Here is a 22,608-nt window from a genome sequence, read left to right on the forward strand (position 1 = left end):
ATATCTTAGAAAAGAGGCTTCTCCATTTTTATACGCAAGAAGCCAGTGGCATAAAAAAAGTTTAACTTTTCAGGTCTTACCCTGGCATGAAGTCTTTAACTTTTCTGAGAACTATGGAGGCAGACTCTTGCATCCATAGAGGACCTTCTGACTTCACTGCAAGATGGCCTGCACAGTACATGTAATCCGCCATAAAACCAAGATAACAAGTCACTAGTTTTATACCACAGAAGCAGCCACCTGGACCCAGGCAAAATGTCTCAACGAAACTATTAACAATCTAGCCATGAGGCATGCTTTTTCATTATACAGAAGTGAAAGAATCGGGGGTTTTAATCATATAAAGTTACAAAACTGGGTAACTTAAAAATACAATCCTTAAGTTTGAATTTTTGAACTATAAATTTCTCTCAAAATCTATTTGATTCAAACAGCCCTAACAAAATGAAATCATAGAACTGCATACAATGGTTGTATTTTACAATTCTAACCAAACCATTACATTACAATTTGTACAACAGCCAAAACACATTAACATTTATGTAAATGCAAAACTTTAATAACATCCAAGTTCATATACAATCACAAAAACTGAGCAAAGGAACAGAAATTAGTCTGGGTTTGAAACAGTAAATGTACTTCTTGACTTACGTATGTAACATGAAAAATAAAAAACCTGTATATTATAACACAATTACAAACTGTACTCCTCATTGGTGTTTGCTTAACTAATTTACCATTTTTGACAAGCCAAACCATACAAATACATAAAATTTTGGCAATTCAAAGTTTATTAGCTTCAGGTAAATTGAGATATCATTTGCATTGCATATTAAATTATGTTACAGGTGCTGTGTACTTTTTTTAAAATTCATGTAAAAATTTGAGTCAAAATAATATTTTTTCAGCTGAAGTGGTTTTTTTTTTTAATATATACACTTGGTATGCTATATATCACTTACTGTAGTGTATTTCATCAGCACTGAAGTAGTACAAGGGCAACAAAGCTGGGGAAGGGGCTGGGGCACAAGTCCTGTGAGGAGCAGCTGAGGGAAATGGGGGTGTTCAGTTGGGAGAGGAGGGGGCTCAGGGGGGACCTTATCACTCTCTGCAACGACCTGACAGGGGCTGTGGGCAGGGGGGGTCGGTCTCTTCTCCCAGCTAACAAGCAACAGGACAAGAGAAAACGGCTTGAAGTTGCACCAGGGAAGGTTTAGATGGGATGTTAGGAAAAATTTCTTCACAGAAGGGTGGTCAAGCATTGGAACAGGCTGCCCAGGGAATCACCGACCCCGGAGGTGTTAAAAAAAAAAAAAGTCTAGATGCGGAGTTTAGCAACATGGTTTAGCGATGGCCTTGGCAGTCCTGGGGTTAACGGTCGGCCTTGATGATCTCAATGGTCTTTTCCAACCTAAACTATCCTATGAGGCCAAGATTTAGGCAATTAGGTAGACATGTGCTGGCATCTAGTGGTGTCACAGATTTAAGCAGCACCATTGCAGCTGTAAGTAAACACCACCCAGTTACTCATCGGAGCTCCACTGACACTAAAATGTTACCACTCTGCAGGAGCACACAGGTGAGAAATAAACAACAATTTAAGTCACATGATTGATGCAGGCTATTTCCATGCTCAAAGCTAAATGCATTTTATACAAGCAATCGGTAAAATCATCTTGCTAAGACCACCAGTCATGCATGGATTTAAGAGATGACAGAATAACCTCATTTACGAAATTCGTAATATGGCTTTTCTTTAGGAAAGACATCTTCACACAGAAAGGCAATTTTTAATACTATCAGGTTCAATCATACTCAATTTGAAAAACACTTTAAAGCTTGAGCTGAAAATAGTTTTCTTAAGAAGGAATTCTCTTGATGTCAAAAATATTACAAACTGGGGGACATTGTTACAAATTGGGGTATTAGCTGTTTTCCACTGCTAAGTGAATTCTGTGCTAAGAATAGGTTCTTATGAAAAAGCTTCCTTGCAAAAAGTCCATAATCATTAGCGTAAGTTCCATGCAGTCCTGTGACGTATTGACTAGTCACAGTAGCCAAGCAAATAGAAATATGACCCAAGCAAAAAAACAAAATCAATTGTTCAAGTCTGTAGCGGTTTAGATTTTCCTTGGTTTCCTCAAGAAAGGTAAGGTTAGGAATTTTCCAGTCTCCAGAACAAGACACCTGACTATAGCAGAACATGTGGGGGAGATCAGAGACAGCTGTGGGATGAAAGCTGTGTTGGGTCAGGATGAAGCCCCAGCATGTACTTGGCAGAGCTGGTGAAACTCCAGCACTATTCAGGCCTTTACTTCAGTGTTAGTCTGCAAGACCATCCTACAGGGTGTCTTAGGAAGAAAGGGCGATAGGGACTTGGTAGTCCTAAGTTTACAGTTGGACTCAATGATCTTAAAGGTCCTTTCCAACATAAATGATTTTATGATAATAATTTCATGACTTAATGTTGAACATGACCTTCAGAACTATTTTACTTGGATGCACATGGAATTCACAAGTTGGGTCCAGCTGTTCTAGAGTGAAAACAGCCCACAGAGGCTTAGATGAAGGGGACTCAGGCAATCAAAATGACAAAATACCAGTTGAAGGTTTCAGCTGGAAAAGGAAGCATTGATATTTGCCCATTTGAAATTTTGTTTGTTTCTTTGGGGGGGGGGGGGGGGGGGGGTGTGTAAGTTTTTTTGTTTCAGGTTTTTTTGTGGTTTTTTGAAAAAAACATTGATCCTTACCTGCATTTCAAGAAGCTGGAAGTCCAATTGAAAAGACAGGGAGTGGCAATTTCCTGATAATCTGTGCTTCTGCACTGTTCTGTTTCTAGCTGTTATAAAATAAAGTTAACATAATACTTTATTATAATTCTATTAATTATTGCATTAGTCATAATTTAAATACCAACTAATACTATCCATCACATAAAGTTAAACATGTTAAAAAAACCACACAAACAACTAACTTTGTAGTCTTTCACTTTCCCACTACACAAAGTACTATATTTACTCAGGAACTATTTTGTCAATAAAGAAAATTATATTGTATTTCAAAATAATTGTCTTTCTGATAACAGTGAGAGTAGAATTACAACATGCATTTGCAAGTGTAATGAACTGACACATTATGCTCAGCATAGTAGCAGCAAAGGGCAGAGAAATGCTTACTTTTTTCCACTGTTTTCTTGGAATGATTTGTGAACTGAATACCAGTAAATTTCATTAAAAATGAGAGATCTGTTTCTAGGGTTTCAAGCTCAGCTTTCAGGTTTGAAGGAAATTCATGTCCCTTAATTTCTGTTTGGTATGAACTTCTAGAATTGAAAAAGAAAAAAAAAAAAAAAATCAGAAGACCCAGACATAAGAACATGTTTTGTCACATCAGTACAACAATACCATTAAATAAAAGGCATTTGTAATGTGATCTGATGGTTTTCAGGTCAAGATCAGTTTCCAGTTTCAATCATATCACATTACTGGGAACAGTAAACTAACTTACATAAACACTTCATGTGCACCACCAGGTAGACACAGCCTTTATTATAAGCCTTGAGGTACAAGTATCCATTTCAAAGAACGTATAAAAGCAACGAACTGCGACATCTTTACTCATCTAAATTACTTAGCTGTGGAGTATACATTTATTATAGAATAGCAGTTAAATAATGGAAATAAAAAGCCCTAAACATGGCATTTCTTTAGCACGTATCTAGTCCCACCTGACAAGTCTCCAGTCTTTTTTTTCTTAAAGTATATATGCACTGAGCTGTTTCACAGTGTGTAATGGAAAACATGGCCTTTGCGGTATCCACAAAGATAACATACCTGATGTCATGCTCTGACCACTATCATTGCCTTTTAAAACCAAACAAAACCCTAAAAAACACAAACCACCAACAGAAGGCGATAAAAAAGAGACTAACTATTTATTATTTGTTATCTTTTACCATATATAGCCCACATCCTAAACAAGATCAGTACAGTAAAAATCACCTAAGGAAAGTCTTAACATAGAGGCAAAAGCTTATCCTAAAGAATTTTGCCAGAGAAACCCTATTAGTCCAATATATTAAAAAAAAAGCATACATTGACATTAGTATCTCCTCATCAGAAAAAAAAGTGGATTCTTGTTGACTATCTTCATACTTTTCAGCCAATAGTTCAATTTCTTCTTCCAGTGACTGGATTTCATCTTCATAAACTTGAAAAATGCTGTTGTCCATTTCTGAGAATCAATGCTCCTAGATAAGAGAAAGTAAGTATATTTCTTAGGCAAAAAAAAAAATCAGAATAAATTATTTTTATCCAAGGAATTAATTTAAGAATTAAGAAATGCAAATATAACATTAGGCAATTATTTCTCCTACCCCTCTACTTAAAATGAGACAAATTCTATTATATTTTATGACTGTGGCAATATCCCCAGTAGCTTTTACAAGTATAACAACTTACACCTCTGTAAAGAATTCTAGAGTGTCAAACAGTCCTGTTCGCTATGGAGGATCAAACCAACATACAAACCTCGATCCTCAGCAATCAAATTTGATAGGAGTTCTGTCACCAACTTGAGAACAGAATTAGGCTTGCAGTAAAACTCTGCTCGTAATACTATAGTACTCTGCCATCAATGTAACTCTTACTTATACCCTAGAAAGTCCACTTAGACACTGGTCTGCAAGTACACATTACAAGAGCAGAAAAACTGCTTTTTCCATAATTCTGAATGTAACAGAGCTTCCTAAGAAACACAATAACTCACTCTGCTAAAAGCATCAGGAACAGGAAAGATTCTACCTCCAGTGAACACAGGCAGCTACTAGATACCAGCAAGAACGTGACAAAGAACAAATTTCTGACTTCACATTAAAAAAAGGAAAGAAGAGTTTTCTCCAAATCAGGTAACTTTGAAAAAAATGTCATTGTTACATTAGTTCCTCAAAGACTTAATTCATTGAGTCAAAATGTAATTATTAAACCAGTTTTAAGACACAGATCACTGCATAGCATCCAAATACAGACGTTAAACCAGGAATCTAATGTAGTCAGAGGCTTTCTTTAAAAATCTTTTTAACTGATCTTGATTTCATCCAGGAGCACATCCAGCTGTCTTCTATTTGCTATAATAGAACAGCTTGTCATGCAGATAAAAAGCAATCCTAATGAGATACAGAAATCAAATCCAGCTTTGACCAATACACCAGATGAAATGAAGCACAGCTGTTCCTACAAAAAAAGTAGCATAATCTGCCTTTACAGCAGTAAAGAGACACAAGGAAATGACCACATTTCACAAATAATTCAAATAAACCTTAACTTTAAGAAAAAAAATATCTGACATACAACCTAGACATGAGACGTTCAAAGGACTGTGGAGAGTATTATGCAGCTCAATACCAATGTATCAATACTTTCAACCAGGAAAAAATATATTATCTTGGTTTATGTGTGTTTTTAAAAAAAAACTGCTGTATTTTCAAGATCCACACGAACATGGTTCAATAAAAAGGTATAAGGGGGAAATAGGATTTTGTTAGTTTATGTCATAGGAAGCAACATCAAAATAACAGATATAAGCAAATGGACACTCAAAACATGTTTTCCATTAAAACTTATTCAGTGAATAAAGGATGCATACACAATTAAAGAACGACTGAAATTGTGCCTAGGTGCGACTGCTTCTAGAATTTTAAAGAGACTTTACACAACATATGACAACAAACAAGATCAGCAGGGACAAGAAAAAAAAAAAAAAAAGTTCTCCAACTCTCCAAAAGAAAAGCCTAATGGGATGTATTAAAACCGGATACATTGAAGAAAGTTTTGTTCCTAATAAAAAGCACGTTGGCAAAAAGAAAACTGCTCCCAGCCAGCAGTGCCCCAGGCCCTCTCCCACCACGGGCCGTGCCGAGCTCGGCAGGACACACGCACTGTTTGCAACTGTTCTAACTTAGGTGATTTTACTGGACTGCAGAAGACTCAAAGACTAGTTATGAGTTCAAATAGCATTATCTCCAGAAAAAAATACCCGGACATACTTTAATTAATTAAAGCATAACTTTAACGACAATCAATCATTTCTCCTCACCCTAAATGTACATACACACATATATATTTGTGCATTAACGGTAAATATTTCACATTTTTACGTACCTGCCCGTATACACCCCTAAGCATTTGCTTTTATGCTGCCCCAAGAAATGCTGAGAAAAGCATTCAGGGGTTAGTGTAGAACTTCGCTTCCAGCCTGCGGGGCTCACAAGGCAGTAGGATAACGGCCGCCCCTCAGGGAAGCCGCAGCTGAGGCGCACAGGTGCCGCAGCACCGCGCCAGCCCGCGGGGGGCACGGGAGGGGGGAGAGCCGCCCGCGGAGGCGGGGGAGGGGGGAGAGCCGCCCAGCCACGCCGAGGGCCGGCGCTGAAGAGCGAAGAGCGAAGCTGAGGGAAGCAGCGCGCGCTCGCTCCTTCGAACTGCGCGCCCAAGCAGCCCGCTGCGGGCCTGGGCGCTGCCACAGCTGCTGCCCGAACAGGGGGTGCCAGCCGCTCCTTCATTGCACCCTCGCGAAACAACAGAGCAGCTTGAAGGGCGGTTCCGAGGTCGTTATTCGAGGTGGATGGCCAAAGCGTTACTTCATCAGCTATTTCCCGCTTTTTGCTTTTTCTTTTTTTTTTGGCGGAAAATCCCCCTACCTTTCTCCCTGGTTAGTTCCGCCCAAATCCTCCGCAGCCACAAGACCCAGCCCACGTGCTCCCGTCGGACTTGACCGGCTGGAAACACGGCCCCGAAAGAGAGAAGGCGGCCATCAGAATCCTGCGGCCCCAGGAGGCGGAACCCTCTTTTCCGGGTGAGCGCCAGGAAGGGATGCGGGGGGGAAGGTGAGTTGAGTTGCGCTGCGGGGGCTCGCACATGGCGGCGGTGAGGGAGAGGGGCAGCGGCCTCGCAGGGGAGCGATTCCCGGGGGCTTGTCGGCCGGTCCGGCTCATCCCTCCTCCCCCGCTTCGCTCGCGGCCTTGCTCCCCGCTTAGAAAGCCCTCAAAAGGGTTATTTTGCTAAGAGCTTTTACGCTTGTTGTCGCATTTGCGTCAGGGTTTTAAAAAAAGGCCCAGCACCTAGAGCCTGGTTACTGATAGCGGTGCAGTGTTTGCTGACACTGGACTGAAGCAGCGCGTGCTACCTAGTACAAAGCGAAGAAACACTCTTCTCGTGAGGTTTTTATGGAGGACTTCTGACGGAATAGTTTCTTCCATAGTTTGGTATTACAATTGTATTAATCTCTACAATGTGTTAGTGAATTGTTATTATCTTTTTGCAGAGAGACACAGCGTGCCTTCCAGGTGTGGCAGCTTGACTTCTCAACATGGAGAAGAAACAAATTTCAAAACGTTTATATGTTGGAGGGCTTAGCCATACGGTTTCCAAGGCTGAACTGCAAGAAAGGTTTGGCAAGTTTGGGCGTGTTCTGGATGCAGAGATTATTACTAGAAAAGATGATCAAGGTAACAGTTTTGCATCATTCTTTAAAAGCGAATTGTGTTTCAGTTTGTAGTGTGAAATGGAGTTTTTGCTTCAGAGATGCTTTATTTTGAGGAAACAGCTTAATTTTCAGTTTTAAAGGAAACACTGAAATTCCATAGAAATTAACTGAACGTTTATTGTTGATCAGGAAACCCTATGAAAACTTTCGCTTACATCAGTGTCAGCATTTCTGATGCAGATCTTAAAAAATGTAAGTACATTTTTTTTTTCTTAGTAATTTATGGGTTTAAGCCAAGCTGCGTTACTGGTAACGCATGTAGTGTTGCCAAATCAGGATGTGGTCAAGGTAGATCCTGTTTCATTTGGTTGTCGTATTCATTCCATTTTCCTTAAGGTGCAGTTTTATGGAAGTTGTTTTACTGGGGTTTTCAGTGAGTCAATGTAAGTGGATTAAAAAGACTCCTCATGACGGAAATAAGTGATTTACAAGTTTGTTCAAACCCTTTTTTGAAAACATAGAGGAAATGCCCTTCAAATGCTTTCATCAGGTCCATAAGACATTAGAAGTGACGATGTGAGAGGAAACCTAGCAAAGAGAGTTTACATAAAGCATTCTTCTGTTAAAGCAGTTCTGTAAATCCCAAAATAGTTGAATTACAAAACTACTTGCAGAGTTATAGAACCGCCTGTGTAATATGTAGCAGCAAAATGGCAGGGGATGATACTTGCACCTGAAGAGAGGGATTGGTAATATGCCCTTTTATTTTAGGGAATGCTGCCATTAGGAATAGGAAAGCTGTTTGAGAGTGTCTAAAAGCCAACCCAGCCCCTGATATTTAATTTCCTAAAGTTCCAAGTACAACATTTTTTTTTCCCCTCTGGTTTTTAGTACTCCTTAGCTATGTTTTTTGAAGTACGTGAGATGTTATGAGCCTGTCTGATAGCATAGAAACTTCAGGGTACACATATCTGAATTTTCAGGTTTGTATTTTAACTGAACCATAGAGACTTGAACAAGTCTTTTGAAGTCAGAATGTTAATTTTGGAGGTAGACCACCTTGTTTAAGATTTGGATATTACATCTTTCATATACAAACTTGAATCAAGTGAGTAATGAGGTATAAGGTCATGCTAAATAAACTTCAAGCTATCATAGAAGGAGGCATAGTTAAGTCTAAGGTATGTTTTTTGAATGTAGGAAATAGTAATTTCCCATCTTCTTGTTTTACAGGCATGTCAATTTTAAATAAAACCAAGTGGAAAGGGGGGATGCTGCAAATTGAGTTAGCCAAAGAGAGCTTTTTGCACAGGTAAAAGTCGATTTAAAACAACAAAAAAAAAGTATGTTGTTGATAAAGTTACCCTTTTTCAATATTATGCTTGAGCTTTCATCTGCTATGCTTTTATCCTTTCTGGTTTTTATTGGCATTGGTGAACTGTTGATGCGTATTAGATATTGCAACATATTTTGCATCATTGTTCCCTTAAAAGTAGCGGATATGTGAGTTCCGTAAGTAGTGAAATGTTACTGTTCTGTGGGAGAGGGGCACTGCCAGCTGTAAGGTAGTACGCAGGCAGATGTTTTTTCATATATGATGTACTTTTTGGTACAGGCTCGCCATGGAGAGGGAGGAAGCAAATCTGCAGAAAGAAAAGCCACAGAGAAATGATAAAGTGTGTCTGTTAGAATCACTGAAAAAGGCTGGAGTTGTAGACTTTCACATGAAAGCAGTACCAGGTACAGAGGTGCCAGAGCATAAGGTATGGTGGGGTAGACGTATAGAGAATTAAAACGGAAGAAAAACTGGAACTGGGCACAAGCTTATTACTTCTAAATTTATGTCAAATCTCTACACTTCATGTGAAGAAACTTCCACTAAGTGTTACGGTCCAACTTGTCAAAAGTAGTCTGAAGAAATACCTTATGTGTAGACACATAGAATGCTCCTGTCATTCTTTGTAAGGACTGGAAATTATCTTGATCATATTGTCCACTCTTGTTGTGTTAAATTGGTAAATGCTTTGTTACTCATTTGTATTGGCAATATCTTTGTGTCACCCTTAAAAGCATGTAAAGACAATGTGTGTCTTACTTTTATAGAGTATATGTGGGTTTGGTTGCTGGGTTGTCAGGAACTAATCTCTGTGCTTCAGCACGTTCAGGATCAGGGTCTACACATGCTTACAAAAGTAAGACTTGGAATAAAATCACTGAACATGCAAATTTAGGCAACAAAAATTAGATTTACTACAAAGTTTTCAAAATAATTTACTAAGCACAGAATGTTTTTGGAGGGTTATGGGGCATTTTTAATTCTTTAGTGGGAAAGGGGAAAACGGCAAAATAATAGCAATCTTGTCTGTATAGTTATCACTGTTAATTTATAAACCAAAAACATTACATGAAGGATAGTACTTGTAAAGAAATTCAGTTTTTATTGTCACTCTGTTTGCAGGTTGTAGAAATTTGGCGGTTTTGGTTGGTTGATTTTTGCCTTGTTCTTTTTTTTCAGAAGGAAGCTGGCTAAGTTGCACAGTATGAATACACCTCACTTAAGAGAGTAAACCAAAAGAATTAGTCACAAATGGTTCTTTATTAGTATTTCTGTTATCCAAGAATATACATCTTGTTTTATTCCCGAGTTACTCCCATTCCTTTTTATTCAGTGCTGATTATTTTTTTTTTTTCTTTTTCTTTTAGAAATGGGTTGTTGGTAAATTCGGCAGAGTCTTGCCTATCCTGCACCTTAGGAGTCAACAAAAAAATAAAATATCCTTTTTCTATTGGTTGGGCATGGGCACAATTCCCTTCTTTATTCAGTTGTATGGGCAAACATTTCTTTAAGTCTTAATATTAGCTACTATGTCATACTTGATTTACTGAATACCCTTAAGTAAATCTTGCAGTAAGTTTGTGTGATTTAAATAAACTTTGTAGACTGCGAGTCAGTTGCTTAAAGGCTCATGGTCACAACATTAAAAAGGACTCTTTGTTGTCCTTTCATGTGGAATTTAGCCTGTTCATGAAGACTGGAAGTCTGTTTGCTGAAAGAATCACCTTGTTTTAATTCCTTAACTCAGACTAACATTGTGAAATATGACCCATCAAAATATTGCCATAACCTTAGAAAGCTGGAGCCGGACTTGACACGTGTAGTTCCTATTTCTGAGCTTACTTGGCACTTGGAAGAGAGAGATGACAGCATAAACAAGAAGCGGCAAGGAGAGTTCCCTGTAACTAAGAAGCCACCTAAAAAAATGAGGCAACTGGGCAGTGAGGCTCTGAATGGAGCAGTAGTTCTCTCTTCTGGGTGCCAGTTACATTCAAAAAACACAGGTTCACCACAACTAGATCAAAGATCAAAATCCAAACCCAATGAGAAGTCTGAATTGTTTCCATCAAGGAGTCTTTATAGTAAAATATCAGGGAGAGGTTTATTAGCAAATAAAAGCAATGTTTCTGGAGTTTCAGCTCAAAAAAATAGGCATGTTTCTAATAGTGACATTGATTCTGAAGAGGAAATGAGAGCAATGGTAAAGAAAGAGGTGGAAATACAGAAAGCTGGAAATGTTGGGACTGCAAATGACCACTTGGAAATTGTTGGGGATAATTTTGAATTAAAACACAATAGTCATTGGTTCTTAAGCAATCCAGATGGCATGAAGAAAGCTATCAAAGGAAGTTACAAAAATAGAGAGAGTATGGAATGCGATAATGGTTATGATTCAGCAGATACAGATGAAATTATTGCCGAAAGTAAAACTCCAGATCTAAGTAGAAGGAAAACTGCAATTTTAGAAGATTCTAAACAGGGGAAGGTGGAAAGTAAAGAAACATTAGTGAATGAAAGACATGATTTGCTAAATGATTTTTCACTGAAAATGCACAGTTTAAAAGAATATGTTGAAAGAAAAGGGAAAAGGAAAAAATGTAAAATTGCTGCCTTGCAGAGTACAGCAGCTAACACTACAACAAAGACAAGTGATAGTGAAAGCTCTTATTCGGAGCCAGAGAGAGGGGAGTCTGAAAGCAGTTCTGATTATGAATCCATGATGCAAAACTGTTACCGCTTAGATCTTACATTAGATGACTTAAAAGCATTAGCTACTGAAAACACTGGGACACCCGCAGAAGAATTGGATAGTACACAGGGTTCTAGTCATTGCAGTGTTGAAGAAAATCCTAAAGGTGACATTGTAAATAAACCAAAAGTTCCTAAATCTTGCCCTGCAGTTAAAAAAAAAAGTATCTGTCCTGAAGATGTAGTTGCTGCAATTTTAGCAGGGGAGAAGGATGCTGATGAAGAAAGTTCCAAGGGACAAAATAATTCATGTTTGAAATACCAGCCCTTCAGAGGAATGGGGTCCCTTTGTGAAAAAGAGTTAACTGAGGACAGTATTGGTTTAAAGAAGAGGTCTGTAGAAAGTTTAAGTCTTGAAGCTCATATTTCTTATTGTGGGGAGGAGTCATCTAAAAGACAGTCTAAGAATCATCCGTTGAATTTGCTTGAGGTCGGCAGTAAAAAGAGGCAAAATAGGCATTGTGAACAGTCAGGTGCCGCCTCCTTAGCAGATGAGGGCGATCAGCCTGTTTCCAGGCCACATTTACCAGGAAAGAAGAAAGATGCGAGTTCTTTACAAGATGACCAAAATTCAGAGTATGGAGATTCTGCTGCTGCTACTGCTGCTCAGAGTGAAGATGAGAGCAGTGACATGGATAGTAATGCTGCAGTGTCACAGAAACGTGCTAAACAACAATTGAAAAGCCCAAAACTCTGTTCAAAAAACTTGAAGAGGGATGTAAGCAATCCAAATCTGCAATGTGAAGCTAATAAATGTGAGAATGGAATGACGAGCCTTCTGGAAAATAAGGAGCTTTGTCTTCATGGTACCGCTTCCAAGGAACCTAGTATAAAAAAGAAACGGTTGCAGGATAACCAGAGGAGGCTGGCAGCTCTAGATGAGAGGCAGAAAGTACGAGATTTACAGAAGAAACTCATTCAGGGAGCTCTTTCAAATCTGGTAATTACACATGCAACTTCTATCTGAATAGTATGCAGTAAAAGAAGGGAAATGAATAGGTGTGGTGTAAGATATTTTAAAATCGGATATTGGAATTTCTGATTACATTGCCAGTTTTCTTTTGAGTGTATGTAAAATGGTGGATATCTAATTCCTGGAATGTCTCTGGACTTGAAAGAGGAACAGTAGAGTCTTCCTTTCATGTCCTGGAAATGTTGTTTAGATACTTACTTGTGACTATAGCAAGTATATGATGTGTTTGACTTGACGGTTTCACTCTTACATAGGATAGCCAGCCAGCAGGCAAGCATAAACACATCATATTCAATTCAGATGTGGAAAGTGAACCTGAAGCAGATGAGATGTTGAAGAAAGAGGTGAGTTTGGGAAATATGCATGAAGAAGTAAGTGTTATTAAGAAAAAGTCCAGTATTCTATAAGGTAATTCCATATGAATATGATTATGCCTTTTATTCTGAAGACTATTTTTCATAGTGAAGTGACAGAAAAAAGTTGGTAAAGTTTGAACTGAATGAATAAATGATTCTTTTTTTGCTAATATGGAACAGGTTTCCAAGAACTTAACCACGCATCTGATACAGCTGGAGGTCTTAGAGAATTTGTAAGGAGATTGAGACCTGTAGAAAAGATATTCTAACTTCGATTAGAAGAAAAAGAATGTTACATTATAGGGCTTATGCATAATCAGTTTTGAAATTTTGCTGCTTTTAGTCAATGGAAAGGGAGGAGATGTGGCTTGAGTAGTATAGAAGGACTCTGCTTTTTCAATCCCGTGGACAAAGAATCTGTATTACTGTAGTGTCTCGTTTTTAAAGTGATGTTAGGGTCCAGAGAAGTGTGACTTCCTCTTTACGCCTCACCTAACTGAGACCTTGTTTAGGAGACTCCTCAGGATTTTACCACCATACTTTCAGCCCAATTAAGTACTTTTTTTCTGGAATAGAACTTTCTGTATCATCGTGATTTTAGTCACATCTCTGCCAAAGCTTTAAATCATTGGGTTTGCTTTTGTTGGGCTTTTTCTTCATAAACATACTAATATTACAACCATTTTCACTATTTAATTAAAACCTTCTTTTCTCAGTTTTCCTCGTGTTTAGCACTTTTTTAACATATATATCTCTTAGGGTTATAATTGTATTTGAAATCCTTGCCCTGTATTTTTCCTTTTCTTTAGAACTTCTAGTGCTATGGAAATTGTTTTGAAACTACGGGGTGCTTACCTTTTGTAATCATTTATGTTTATCAACAGGCTTAAACTGTGTCCTAGTTTATACCATATGTGAGGCTTATTCAGAAAGGTTATAATTAGATGTTGATACTTTCAAATTTATCTTCATTGACATAATCAGAAAGTTGGATTTTTATACCTATCGCATATTGTAAAACTTGAGTTACCCTTCAAATGGATATTTTGCCTGTGCTAAAATTTAGTACTCGTAAGAGTGAAACAATTGCACAGGATGTGTATACAAGATTTGAAGTGCATGATTCAATAAGTGAGCTGGTTGTTCTAGCAGCAATACACTTTTTCAAATAAGCCAAAAAGCACATGAACAAAATTGATGCTGATTTATTTTCTCAAATTTATGTAAATGGCTGCCTTTCTATATTTTCTTTTTGTTTAATGAAGGATGAACCTGCTCCTAAAACTTCAGGCAGACTGTTTGAAAGCAGCGAGGATGAGCAAGATGATACAGATGATGAGAGATTCAAAATTAAGCCCCAGTTTGAAGGCAAAGCTGGTGAAAAAGTGAGTAGAACCCATTACTATAATTCAGTTTTCTTCAAAGTCTCCATAATGCCACTTCAGAATAACATAGTATGGAGGTTTACATACTTGCTGAATATGATTTTGACAAACTTGTAACAGAATACTCGTACGTAGAAGAAACAGTAGCCATGGAGGAAATAATGTGTGTTGGATAGTGGGAGGAGTTTCTTTGATGTTGTCATCCTTAGTTATTAGTATGTTGCCATAATTACAGTAAAATAAAGTTACCGAATGTTGATTTTCTCCTCCAGTACTTAATAGGATTTATTTCCTTTTGTTCAGCTCTTGAAATTGCAGTCACGATTTGGCACAGATGAAAGATTTCGCATGGATGCTCGATTCCTTGAAAGTGAGAGTGAAGAAGAAGGTAAACTTGCTCATGTTTCCTGGTTAATGATAACAGAGCTATATCATGAAGCCTTAATTTTGTATGCTTAAAGCAACTTAAGGACTACTTTCGCTTCTTTGGTGATTCCTTAAAGAAAATAACCCAACTGTGTTGTGGCTTTACATAGTATATATTTGTAGCTGTGTTTCCTTAAATGTATATTGCAAAAGTATATGAAATAGCTGAATGAGATGTACTCGGTTGATAAATTGATATTTGAAAATATTTTTTAATACAGGATGATATCAGAATGTCTGTATCCATGTTGTTCACAGGATAAGTGGTGACTTATTAAAATACACTTTTTGACCACTACATTCATTTAAACTGTTCTGTAGTCATCCTGCAGTCCACAGCTGATTTGGCAGCCTTAGAAGGAAAGACTTTTTAATTTATTTTTTTTTAAATAGCAGAAGGCAGAAAAGCTGAAAAAGGCAAAAATTCTAAAATATTTCTTTCCCCCCCCCAAACTGAAATTGTTAACCAAGTTTTCAAAATTCACTATTTGTTTCTGAACCTTAGATTTTTGCCTAGTTCTGCCACTTCCTTTGTTGTGCTAATGTGATCTTCTGTACAGCATCTATCAGTGGCAGAGTAGTTGCACAGTCATGTGATAGAAGCAGGGAACAGGTTAAATAACTGATACAATTTTCACATGACAAAGGTGCCTGTGACATTTCTAATCCAAAGATTTTCTACAGTGCAAGGGAGAAAGCCTCTAAGTAGCTTTAAAATAAAGGAAGTGATGTGTTGATATGTGTGAACTCCTTTACTATAGTAATGTTATATATCAAATATTACAGGCTTACTCAGGTCATAGCAGAGGAAAAAAATAATGTATTTATTTTTTCTTTTAGCAGAGACAAATGTCTTGAAGACAGTGGAGGAAGAAGAGCTTGCTGCAGAGAAAAGGAAAAATCTGCAAATACTGGGAAGCCTCTTGAACATCAACCTGGAACACCCTAAGCCAACTAAAACAGCCACAAGTGCTAAGAAATTCAAGTATGAGTCATCCATTAACAGTAAAGGAGGAGTTTTAGGAAGGCTTAATTTTTGCCAATGTTTCACAACTAAAATGTCTGCGTAGCTGACTGAGAAAAGTATTTCCTTCTGTTGTGTGCATTTGAAGTCAGTCTTTAATGCAGTTTCCCAACGTGAGTGTCCCAATAGATAATACTAGTGATTATCATAGTGTTAGAGTAAAAAATATCAGATGCCAGCTTGAGTTTCTTCTAGTAGATTGTGAACGATTAGATTGTTGGTTATGAAAATTAATCTTGTTCTTTCATACATGAGAGGTATTTCTGTTCTCTGTGGAGACAAACTTAAGGTGGCTAAACAAAGAACATGTGAGTTGGGCAGTAAGTCAGTAAGTTAGACTGACTTACATAGCAGTTAAGGTTATTGTTTTTGCGGGCCTACAGGTGATTAGCATCAAACTTTTTCAGTGGAGGATTTTTTTTTTTTCATTTATCTGTATGTCTACTTTTAAGAAATTTCTTCATTAGATTAGGAATTTGTTACATGTTGCTGTTGGGCATGCTTTGGAGGATCATGAGAAAGGTTTGGAAGTGTACTCTTGGAAGCATGGTAATGTTTAACTATGCACTTCAACAGAAGTTGGTCTGTGGACCGAATTGGTGGAAGTTAGTAGTGTTAAGGGTAATGCAATAGTGTGCAATTAGTAAATTTTTACTGACAGTCACTATTGGAGTTGCATCAATTGACTGCTGGCTGCCAAATACTGTTGTGACTGCTGCACAAGCATATTTAATTTGATAACTTCTGTACACATTTTCATGTATTTCTAAATAATAAGCAGAGGGGGAAATAATCTGTGCAACCCCAGAGGTCATCTTAGGAGGGTTTTCTTTTAACACCCAGTTAACGATATAGTATGTAAGAAAAGCAGTTAATTTATGCCATAAGTATTAATTTAGGGAGAGGAAGGGAAATAAGAGATTACCTTCTTGCATTGCTGTAAGGCAGCATGGGCTTTGCTACGCTAGTATTGGGATCAGTCAAAACTTAAGATTGCTTTAGCTGAAAGTCCCCAAAAATGTTTACATTTTGAAGGATGGGCATAATGGGGTTTTGTTTGGTTAGTGTTTTTTTCCTGAGGTGGTGGTGGTGGGGTTTTTTTTCCATTGGACTATTTGAATTTATGCAGTGTTTGGGACTAGAAGAAATAGTTAGAGATGTGTGTATCAATACGGATAGCTGTATTGATATAGCTCTTCGAAAGGTAAACAGTTGCAGGTATAAATTTCTGTATAACACACACAACTGGAGTTCTGTGTTTTGTATGTAATGTTATAATTTGATTAAAGCCACTTCTGTTCATTATTTTTCCTGACCCAGAACTGATTACCAGGCGCTTTTAAAATGCCAGTTAGGTTTTGGATTGGTTTGGAGGTTTTTTCGTAAAGACAGTGTGAATTTGAATCTGGCTGTTTAGGGTAGCTTTCAGTTGAGCATTTGGAATGTCTCACGGTTTTTCTTTTCCTTTCTATTTTTATAGAGATATTAATGCCCTCCGCTATGATCCCACAAGAGAGGACCATGCAGTTTTTGAAAGAAAACCAAGTGCCACAGAAAAACAGAGGTAATATTACAGCTTGGTAGCTATAATTGTGATGTTTCTTCCCATGGAGAAGTGGCTATAGCAGAAGACTGAGTTTAAAACTATGCAGACTGCTCTGTTTTTAATTCAGTTCTCTCTGTTATTGCTAAGATCAAGATACAATCAGAATTGTGACCACTAAAACCACCATGTAACATCATCTTTCCTTTCTAGTCAGTCTATTCTCTGCATGCCATTTTCTGTCTTCCTTTCTTGCCTTCAGGCTATCCCTTTGCTTCAAATCATAAACTTTAAGATTTGCAAATCTGTAAGGAAAAAAAACCTCTTAACATTTCTTTTGCCAGAAAAGAAATCGGACTTAAATATCTTAATTTATATGCTGTCACACAGTAAGTGAAAAGTCATGATGTTGTTAATTATAAAGTAAATTTGTTCCTGCCTTTAGAGTCAAACCTCAGGTGTTTTCCTGCTGCTTACCCCTCAAAGGGTGGGTAAATTGCAGGAGATTTTTGAGATGGGTCAGAAGTCTGAACCAAAAGGGATAGTCATGGTGCCCTATAAACTTGTTTCTGGCAATAGGAAATATCTGTATCCTGGGTGGGGGGAACCACCCAAAAACCCCAAACCTTACAAATTGACTATTCATTAATGTGCTTGGATAAGTTTAGGACGATGTTAATAGCAAGTTTGCCTCTTGGGGAACCTTTTTTTGAAAAATATGTGCTATGTTGCTATCATGTCATTTCAGTAAAGCTAAAAGTAAGAAGAGGGAAGAGAGTGAGAAACTGCCTGAAGTGTCTCAAGAAATGTATTACGATATTGCTGTGGATTTAAAAGAGTTGTTTGGATCTTCAAAGAGCAAATCAGAAAAAAATGAAGATATACCCTGGGACAAAAATGATGCAGAGGATTCTACCCCACTTGACCATTTGGGATCTAATGTTGAGAGTGACGTAGCTCAGCAGTCTAGTGGTTTCACGTTTTCCTTCTTTGGAGACATGGAGGAGTCAGGCGTAAAAGAAGGTAACAGCAGAACATATATAGTACAGTTTCTAATGAGTAGCTTCTTTATGTCAGGCACTGTAGAGTAATACAGTGTATAGAAATTCAGAATCCAGGGAATTTTTAGAAGCAAAAGTCACTAATTATGCAAAACCATTACAATCTTCTCTTATACTTGCCAAGATTGTTGTGGTTTAGTCACAGGAATCTTGAAAGGGATGTTTTGAGCAGGAACTATTACTTGTTTTGGTTTTGTTCTTTTTTTTTCTGAACAGTGATGGAAAAACTTGTCATCCGCTAAATGTCTCAAATTAACAGGAAAAAAGATGATATACAAGTCAAATCAGGTTTCATATAAACCAATAAGATTTTAAATAAAACGTGTTAATTAAGGTAGTAGTATGAGCAAAAGAAAATCTTAGTTGGCCCCAAAATCCAAGAACCTTTTATTATGTACTTAATTTTATTGTACCTGTAGAAAATTGAAATTGAATGGCATGTGATTATTGGTGTGTCCTAACTGAAGATAAAATGTTATGAAATCAAGATTAAAAAATCTGAAATCAAGTCACTTAATAAGTACTAATGTAGGAAAGAAACCTGTGTGAAGTTAATGGAAATCAAAACAAAAAACAAAAATAAACCAACAAACCCCCACATTTCTACTAACTTCGGAAATTATTCAGTGTCATCTGAATGCCGTAATATGGATTTCAGAATATGAAAGATCTCTAGAACAAAGTGGAAAATATCTGAGCAGAGATGTAGTTCAGAGTTCACAAAGTTCTTAGCATTGAGAACCATGCTTGAGCACTGTGTCTTACCTTTGCTGTTAAAAATAATTACTGATTTCTGTTGCATAAGAATCCTATTTGGTGGTAACAGGGCCACTGTGCTAGCTACTGTGTTGACACAAAGGTAAGTCTCTCTCCATTGCACATTCCTCAGTTGCTTAGATGATTGTGATTGTTTTTGCTTTTATTTAACCTGTCTTAAGATTGAGTGTGTCATGTGGAAAGCACAAGGGGAGAACATATGGATAGTCTTGCAGGGGGCGTTCTGAGCACAAACTATAGATGTTTTGTGGACAATTTAAACTTGCAAATGCTGACTTTTTCCAAAGTAGAATTTTCTGATCTTTCTGTTGCATAATGTGTTTCATAGTCAAGTTACTGTGGGGTTTGGAAACTGTTTTATATTACCAGAGAGAGGTAGTACAGGAGCTGTCTTCTCTGTTCTGGTCATCCAGGTAAGTACTGTGCTTGTACATTAAAAGAAAAGGGTACCATAGATTTGTAACCTCAGTCCTTTTGACGAGAGGAAGTAGTAAGGGCTCAAGTGGGTTTCTGGCAACTGGCTGTGTATGCTACAGGGAGGAATCCATACGTGAAAATAGCATAGCTTGAACACACCAATGGAATAAGCTAAGGCATTATGAGTTTCTTTGCAAACAAACTTACTAAGGGTAGTTCATAACGAAAGAAAGCTTTTATTCCAACTTCTTCAAACTAAAAATACGAATAGGTACAATTACTCCCAATTCAATTGATAATGATTGTTAGGTTGGAGTGACTTGATAGAGCCCTGGGCCGTAACAACAAGCTTCAGAAGGACTCCCGCACTTTTCCCCTATGCTGTGGTGATACTAGTTGTGAATTTTGAGGGTGAATTTATGACATATGAGAAAGCAAACTAAATTCATACCTGCCCAGCGGGTGATAGAAAACCTGGGAGGGATGGTTTCTGTCCTTAAATCTGTCTTTTTCAATTTAAGTATTTCAATTTGAAATAGAAATTTTTACTGGCAAGTAGGGGAATAATCTTGATTTTATTTAAATTGTGATATTATTGCAGAGCCCTACATAGTTGAAACAATAAAACCTGTAAAAGTCACATGGCAAGAAGACCCACGTTTCCAAGACAGCAGTTCTGAGGGTGATGATGAACCAGAGACATCCGAAAGTGAAAGGAACAAAGAAATGCAAGTTATATTTGTATTTCTTGTCTACTTGGCTGTCGTAGTTTGATGCTATGAGAATACTAATAGTAGCACTCAGGTCATGGGAAACTTACATCTTCATTCCACATCTCTGAACAGTGGAAGTCCTAGGAAACCATTCCTTGCTGCACAGAATGAAACGGTCAAAAATTTCAATACCACACTTGGTTTGAAAATGAATGTAAAAGCTGAGTGTCTAATTCAATGGATGAGAAAACTGGGTAGTGGGTTTGGCCAAAAGTCAAATATGTATTAAGTTTTCTTATAAAATGTATTTTTTATAGAAGGCTATATTTGGTTATTATGGAGTAATGTTCTTCAATGCATACTATTTCTCTGAAGCATTGCAGCTTTAAGTTGTGTTAATGGAATTTGACGGTAACTTTTATGATGCTAAATTCCTTTGTGTTTGTCTAGGTTTTTCTCTTTACCACAGACAGGAAGTGCTAGATTTTTCTTTTTCTCCAAAGATGATGAACGACTAAGAGGTATAACAGAACTTATTCCCCCCCTTTTTTTTTTTTAACTCCTACTGAAATTCAATGAGAAAAAAATGCTGCCTAGTTATTAATGTTTTGTAGTTAAAATACAGATGAGAGTTTTAAGAAAAAATAAAATTGCAAATTTCCATCATTACTTGTGGTATAAATTGTGGTAGCGCATCCCATGAGAAAGTCCTGTAAAATAAATGCTGAATAGCTGCCTCGCTTTCCTGTTTTCAGCTAACTGCCTAATAAGTGGCTGGTCTTTAAGGCGTTACAAAACCAAAAAAATCCCTTGACAAGTTATCTAGACATTTTAGATCCTTTCAAGCCTATATATGATCATTAACTTTTTCTGTGTTTCTGGTGTTATCGTTAAGAATACTGAATATTCTCATCAGCCACATGCCCACATGGTTCTTAATCCTAAATAACGTGAGTTGTTTTGTTGTGAATATAACTAATTTCACAGTTATAAACAAACAAACAAACTCACCAAAAAAAACCCAACCAACCCGCAGGCCACCAAAACAATTTATTTTGATACTTATACAATAAAGTATCAGGACAGCCTTAAATAATGTTTGTTTCCTGAGACATGTTAGATATCTATAATTAAATGTATGTGTAAAAGTTACTGTGTTAATTACTGTGTTAATTGATTTACAGTGCCTGTTTAAAATTGAGCTCTGAGTTCTTAACAGGCATAGATTTTCTTGGGAGATGTGGCATAAGGTGCTGAGCCTTTAATGAAACAAATGCTGTTTCACTGCAAGTTATATCTCAGCATATTACAGAAAACTGCTGCTGCATTCCATTCTTAGTATGCAAGGATGTAATACGTAACACGTGTTTGAGCCAACCATGTTTTAGGAGCAGGTAAGAAATATCAAGAGTAGGCCTTCTGACTTTATTGCTGTGTTGCTCATGAGATTTACTAACACTATATTCAGAAGGGTTTAACTATATTAATTTGTCTTCTGCAGAGGGGCCAAAGTTATTTTGTAGATCAGCAGACCTCAGCGAAGAAAAAGATGGTTGGGAAGATAGACGTAGATTATTGCTTGAGGTGAGTGTTTTTAACATCTGTCACTTGGTAATTGCGGCTGAAATTTAGCATGGGGAGGGAACGTGGCAGCTTATTTGCATAATTTGCATTAAAAATTAATTCAGGACCTTCAGAAGGGTTTGAAACTGTAATTGCCAGGGTACTATGAATATTTAGTACAGAGATGTGTAATATCATGTCATTACTGAATCTCTGTATTGTACAGGACTAGTTGATTTACTGCATGTCAAAAAGTATTTGAGACAAATATATAGAAACTTCTTAAAACATTATCTTAAAATTTTAATATTTTCAGGAATGCCGGAAGAAGCATAAGGATGCAAGAAGGAAAGTGAAAGCAAAAAAATAAATCTTCTCTTAATGGTCAGAAACATTTCACATTTCTTCTTTGAAGAAGTTGCAGAAAAATGTTACTTCCAAAATTCTAGTCTTTCAAAGATCTAATACCAAATAATGGAAAAGACTGTTAAACTTTGTTTCTAAATAGGTATATGTTTATTGTGCCATTTCAATATTTGTACCAAGGTTTGGGGTTTTGGAAGATTTTTGAAGAATACAATCATTCATACATGATTGTCACAAAACCAACACAGGGTTGTTTTGCTGTGTTCTCGGGCCCCAGTGCTGAATGGGGTTGACAAAGAGCAGTTAGCACTGCATCTGTAAGACTATATGAACTTGTATTCTGCTGAATATAACAGATCCTGTTTGAGATGCCTTTACAAATATTTCGACTACACTATTTCCACAGTAAAAGTTTACCAAAAGTTTGTGAAAATACATATA

At 37.2% G+C, this 22,608-nt stretch overlaps 2 protein-coding genes across 8 annotated transcripts in view; one reads left to right on the top strand and one right to left on the bottom strand.

The window, feature by feature from the left end:
* Positions 1-6,833, bottom strand: part of CENPP (centromere protein P) — a 151,513-nt gene extending 144,680 nt beyond the window's left edge. Inside the window, exons 1-4 of one of the 3 annotated variants that reach the window (XM_027792371.2) lie at positions 6,695-6,833; positions 4,095-4,249; positions 3,177-3,322; positions 2,751-2,839 (exon numbers count right to left, since the gene is read on the bottom strand). In XM_027792371.2, coding sequence (XP_027648172.1) covers positions 2,751-2,839; positions 3,177-3,322; positions 4,095-4,231 — 372 coding nt within the window. In that variant the 5' untranslated portion in view covers positions 4,232-4,249; positions 6,695-6,833. Of the gene's footprint in view, positions 1-2,750; positions 2,840-3,176; positions 3,323-4,094; positions 4,250-6,158; positions 6,610-6,694 lie in introns of those variants that run through there. The other 2 variants (XM_027792364.2, XM_027792378.2) reach the window with 2 other exon arrangements.
* On the top strand, positions 6,767-22,408 carry NOL8 (nucleolar protein 8). Of its 5 annotated transcripts, none has more exons than XM_055805042.1 (17): positions 6,767-6,880; positions 7,318-7,501; positions 7,669-7,731; positions 8,713-8,791; positions 9,095-9,242; positions 10,183-10,251; positions 10,569-12,503; positions 12,791-12,880; positions 14,158-14,277; positions 14,581-14,665; positions 15,544-15,688; positions 17,208-17,291; positions 18,019-18,293; positions 20,127-20,253; positions 20,689-20,759; positions 21,740-21,822; positions 22,118-22,408. In XM_055805042.1, exons 2-17 carry the CDS (start codon positions 7,363-7,365, stop codon positions 22,169-22,171), a joined length of 3,567 nt encoding a protein of 1,188 aa, XP_055661017.1. In that variant the 5' UTR covers positions 6,767-6,880; positions 7,318-7,362; the 3' UTR covers positions 22,172-22,408. The 5 variants fall into 5 exon arrangements, with proteins under 5 accessions (XP_055661017.1, XP_055661018.1, XP_055661016.1 ...); XM_055805043.1 differs by having other exon boundaries at positions 6,831-6,849; XM_055805041.1 differs by lacking the exon at positions 6,767-6,880 and adding an exon at positions 6,896-6,920.
* Positions 22,409-22,608: the final 200 nt, after the last annotated feature.

The sequence above is a fragment of the Falco peregrinus genome, chromosome 5 (assembly GCF_023634155.1).
Source record: "Falco peregrinus isolate bFalPer1 chromosome 5, bFalPer1.pri, whole genome shotgun sequence".
Classification (NCBI taxonomy): Eukaryota; Metazoa; Chordata; class Aves; order Falconiformes; family Falconidae; genus Falco; species Falco peregrinus.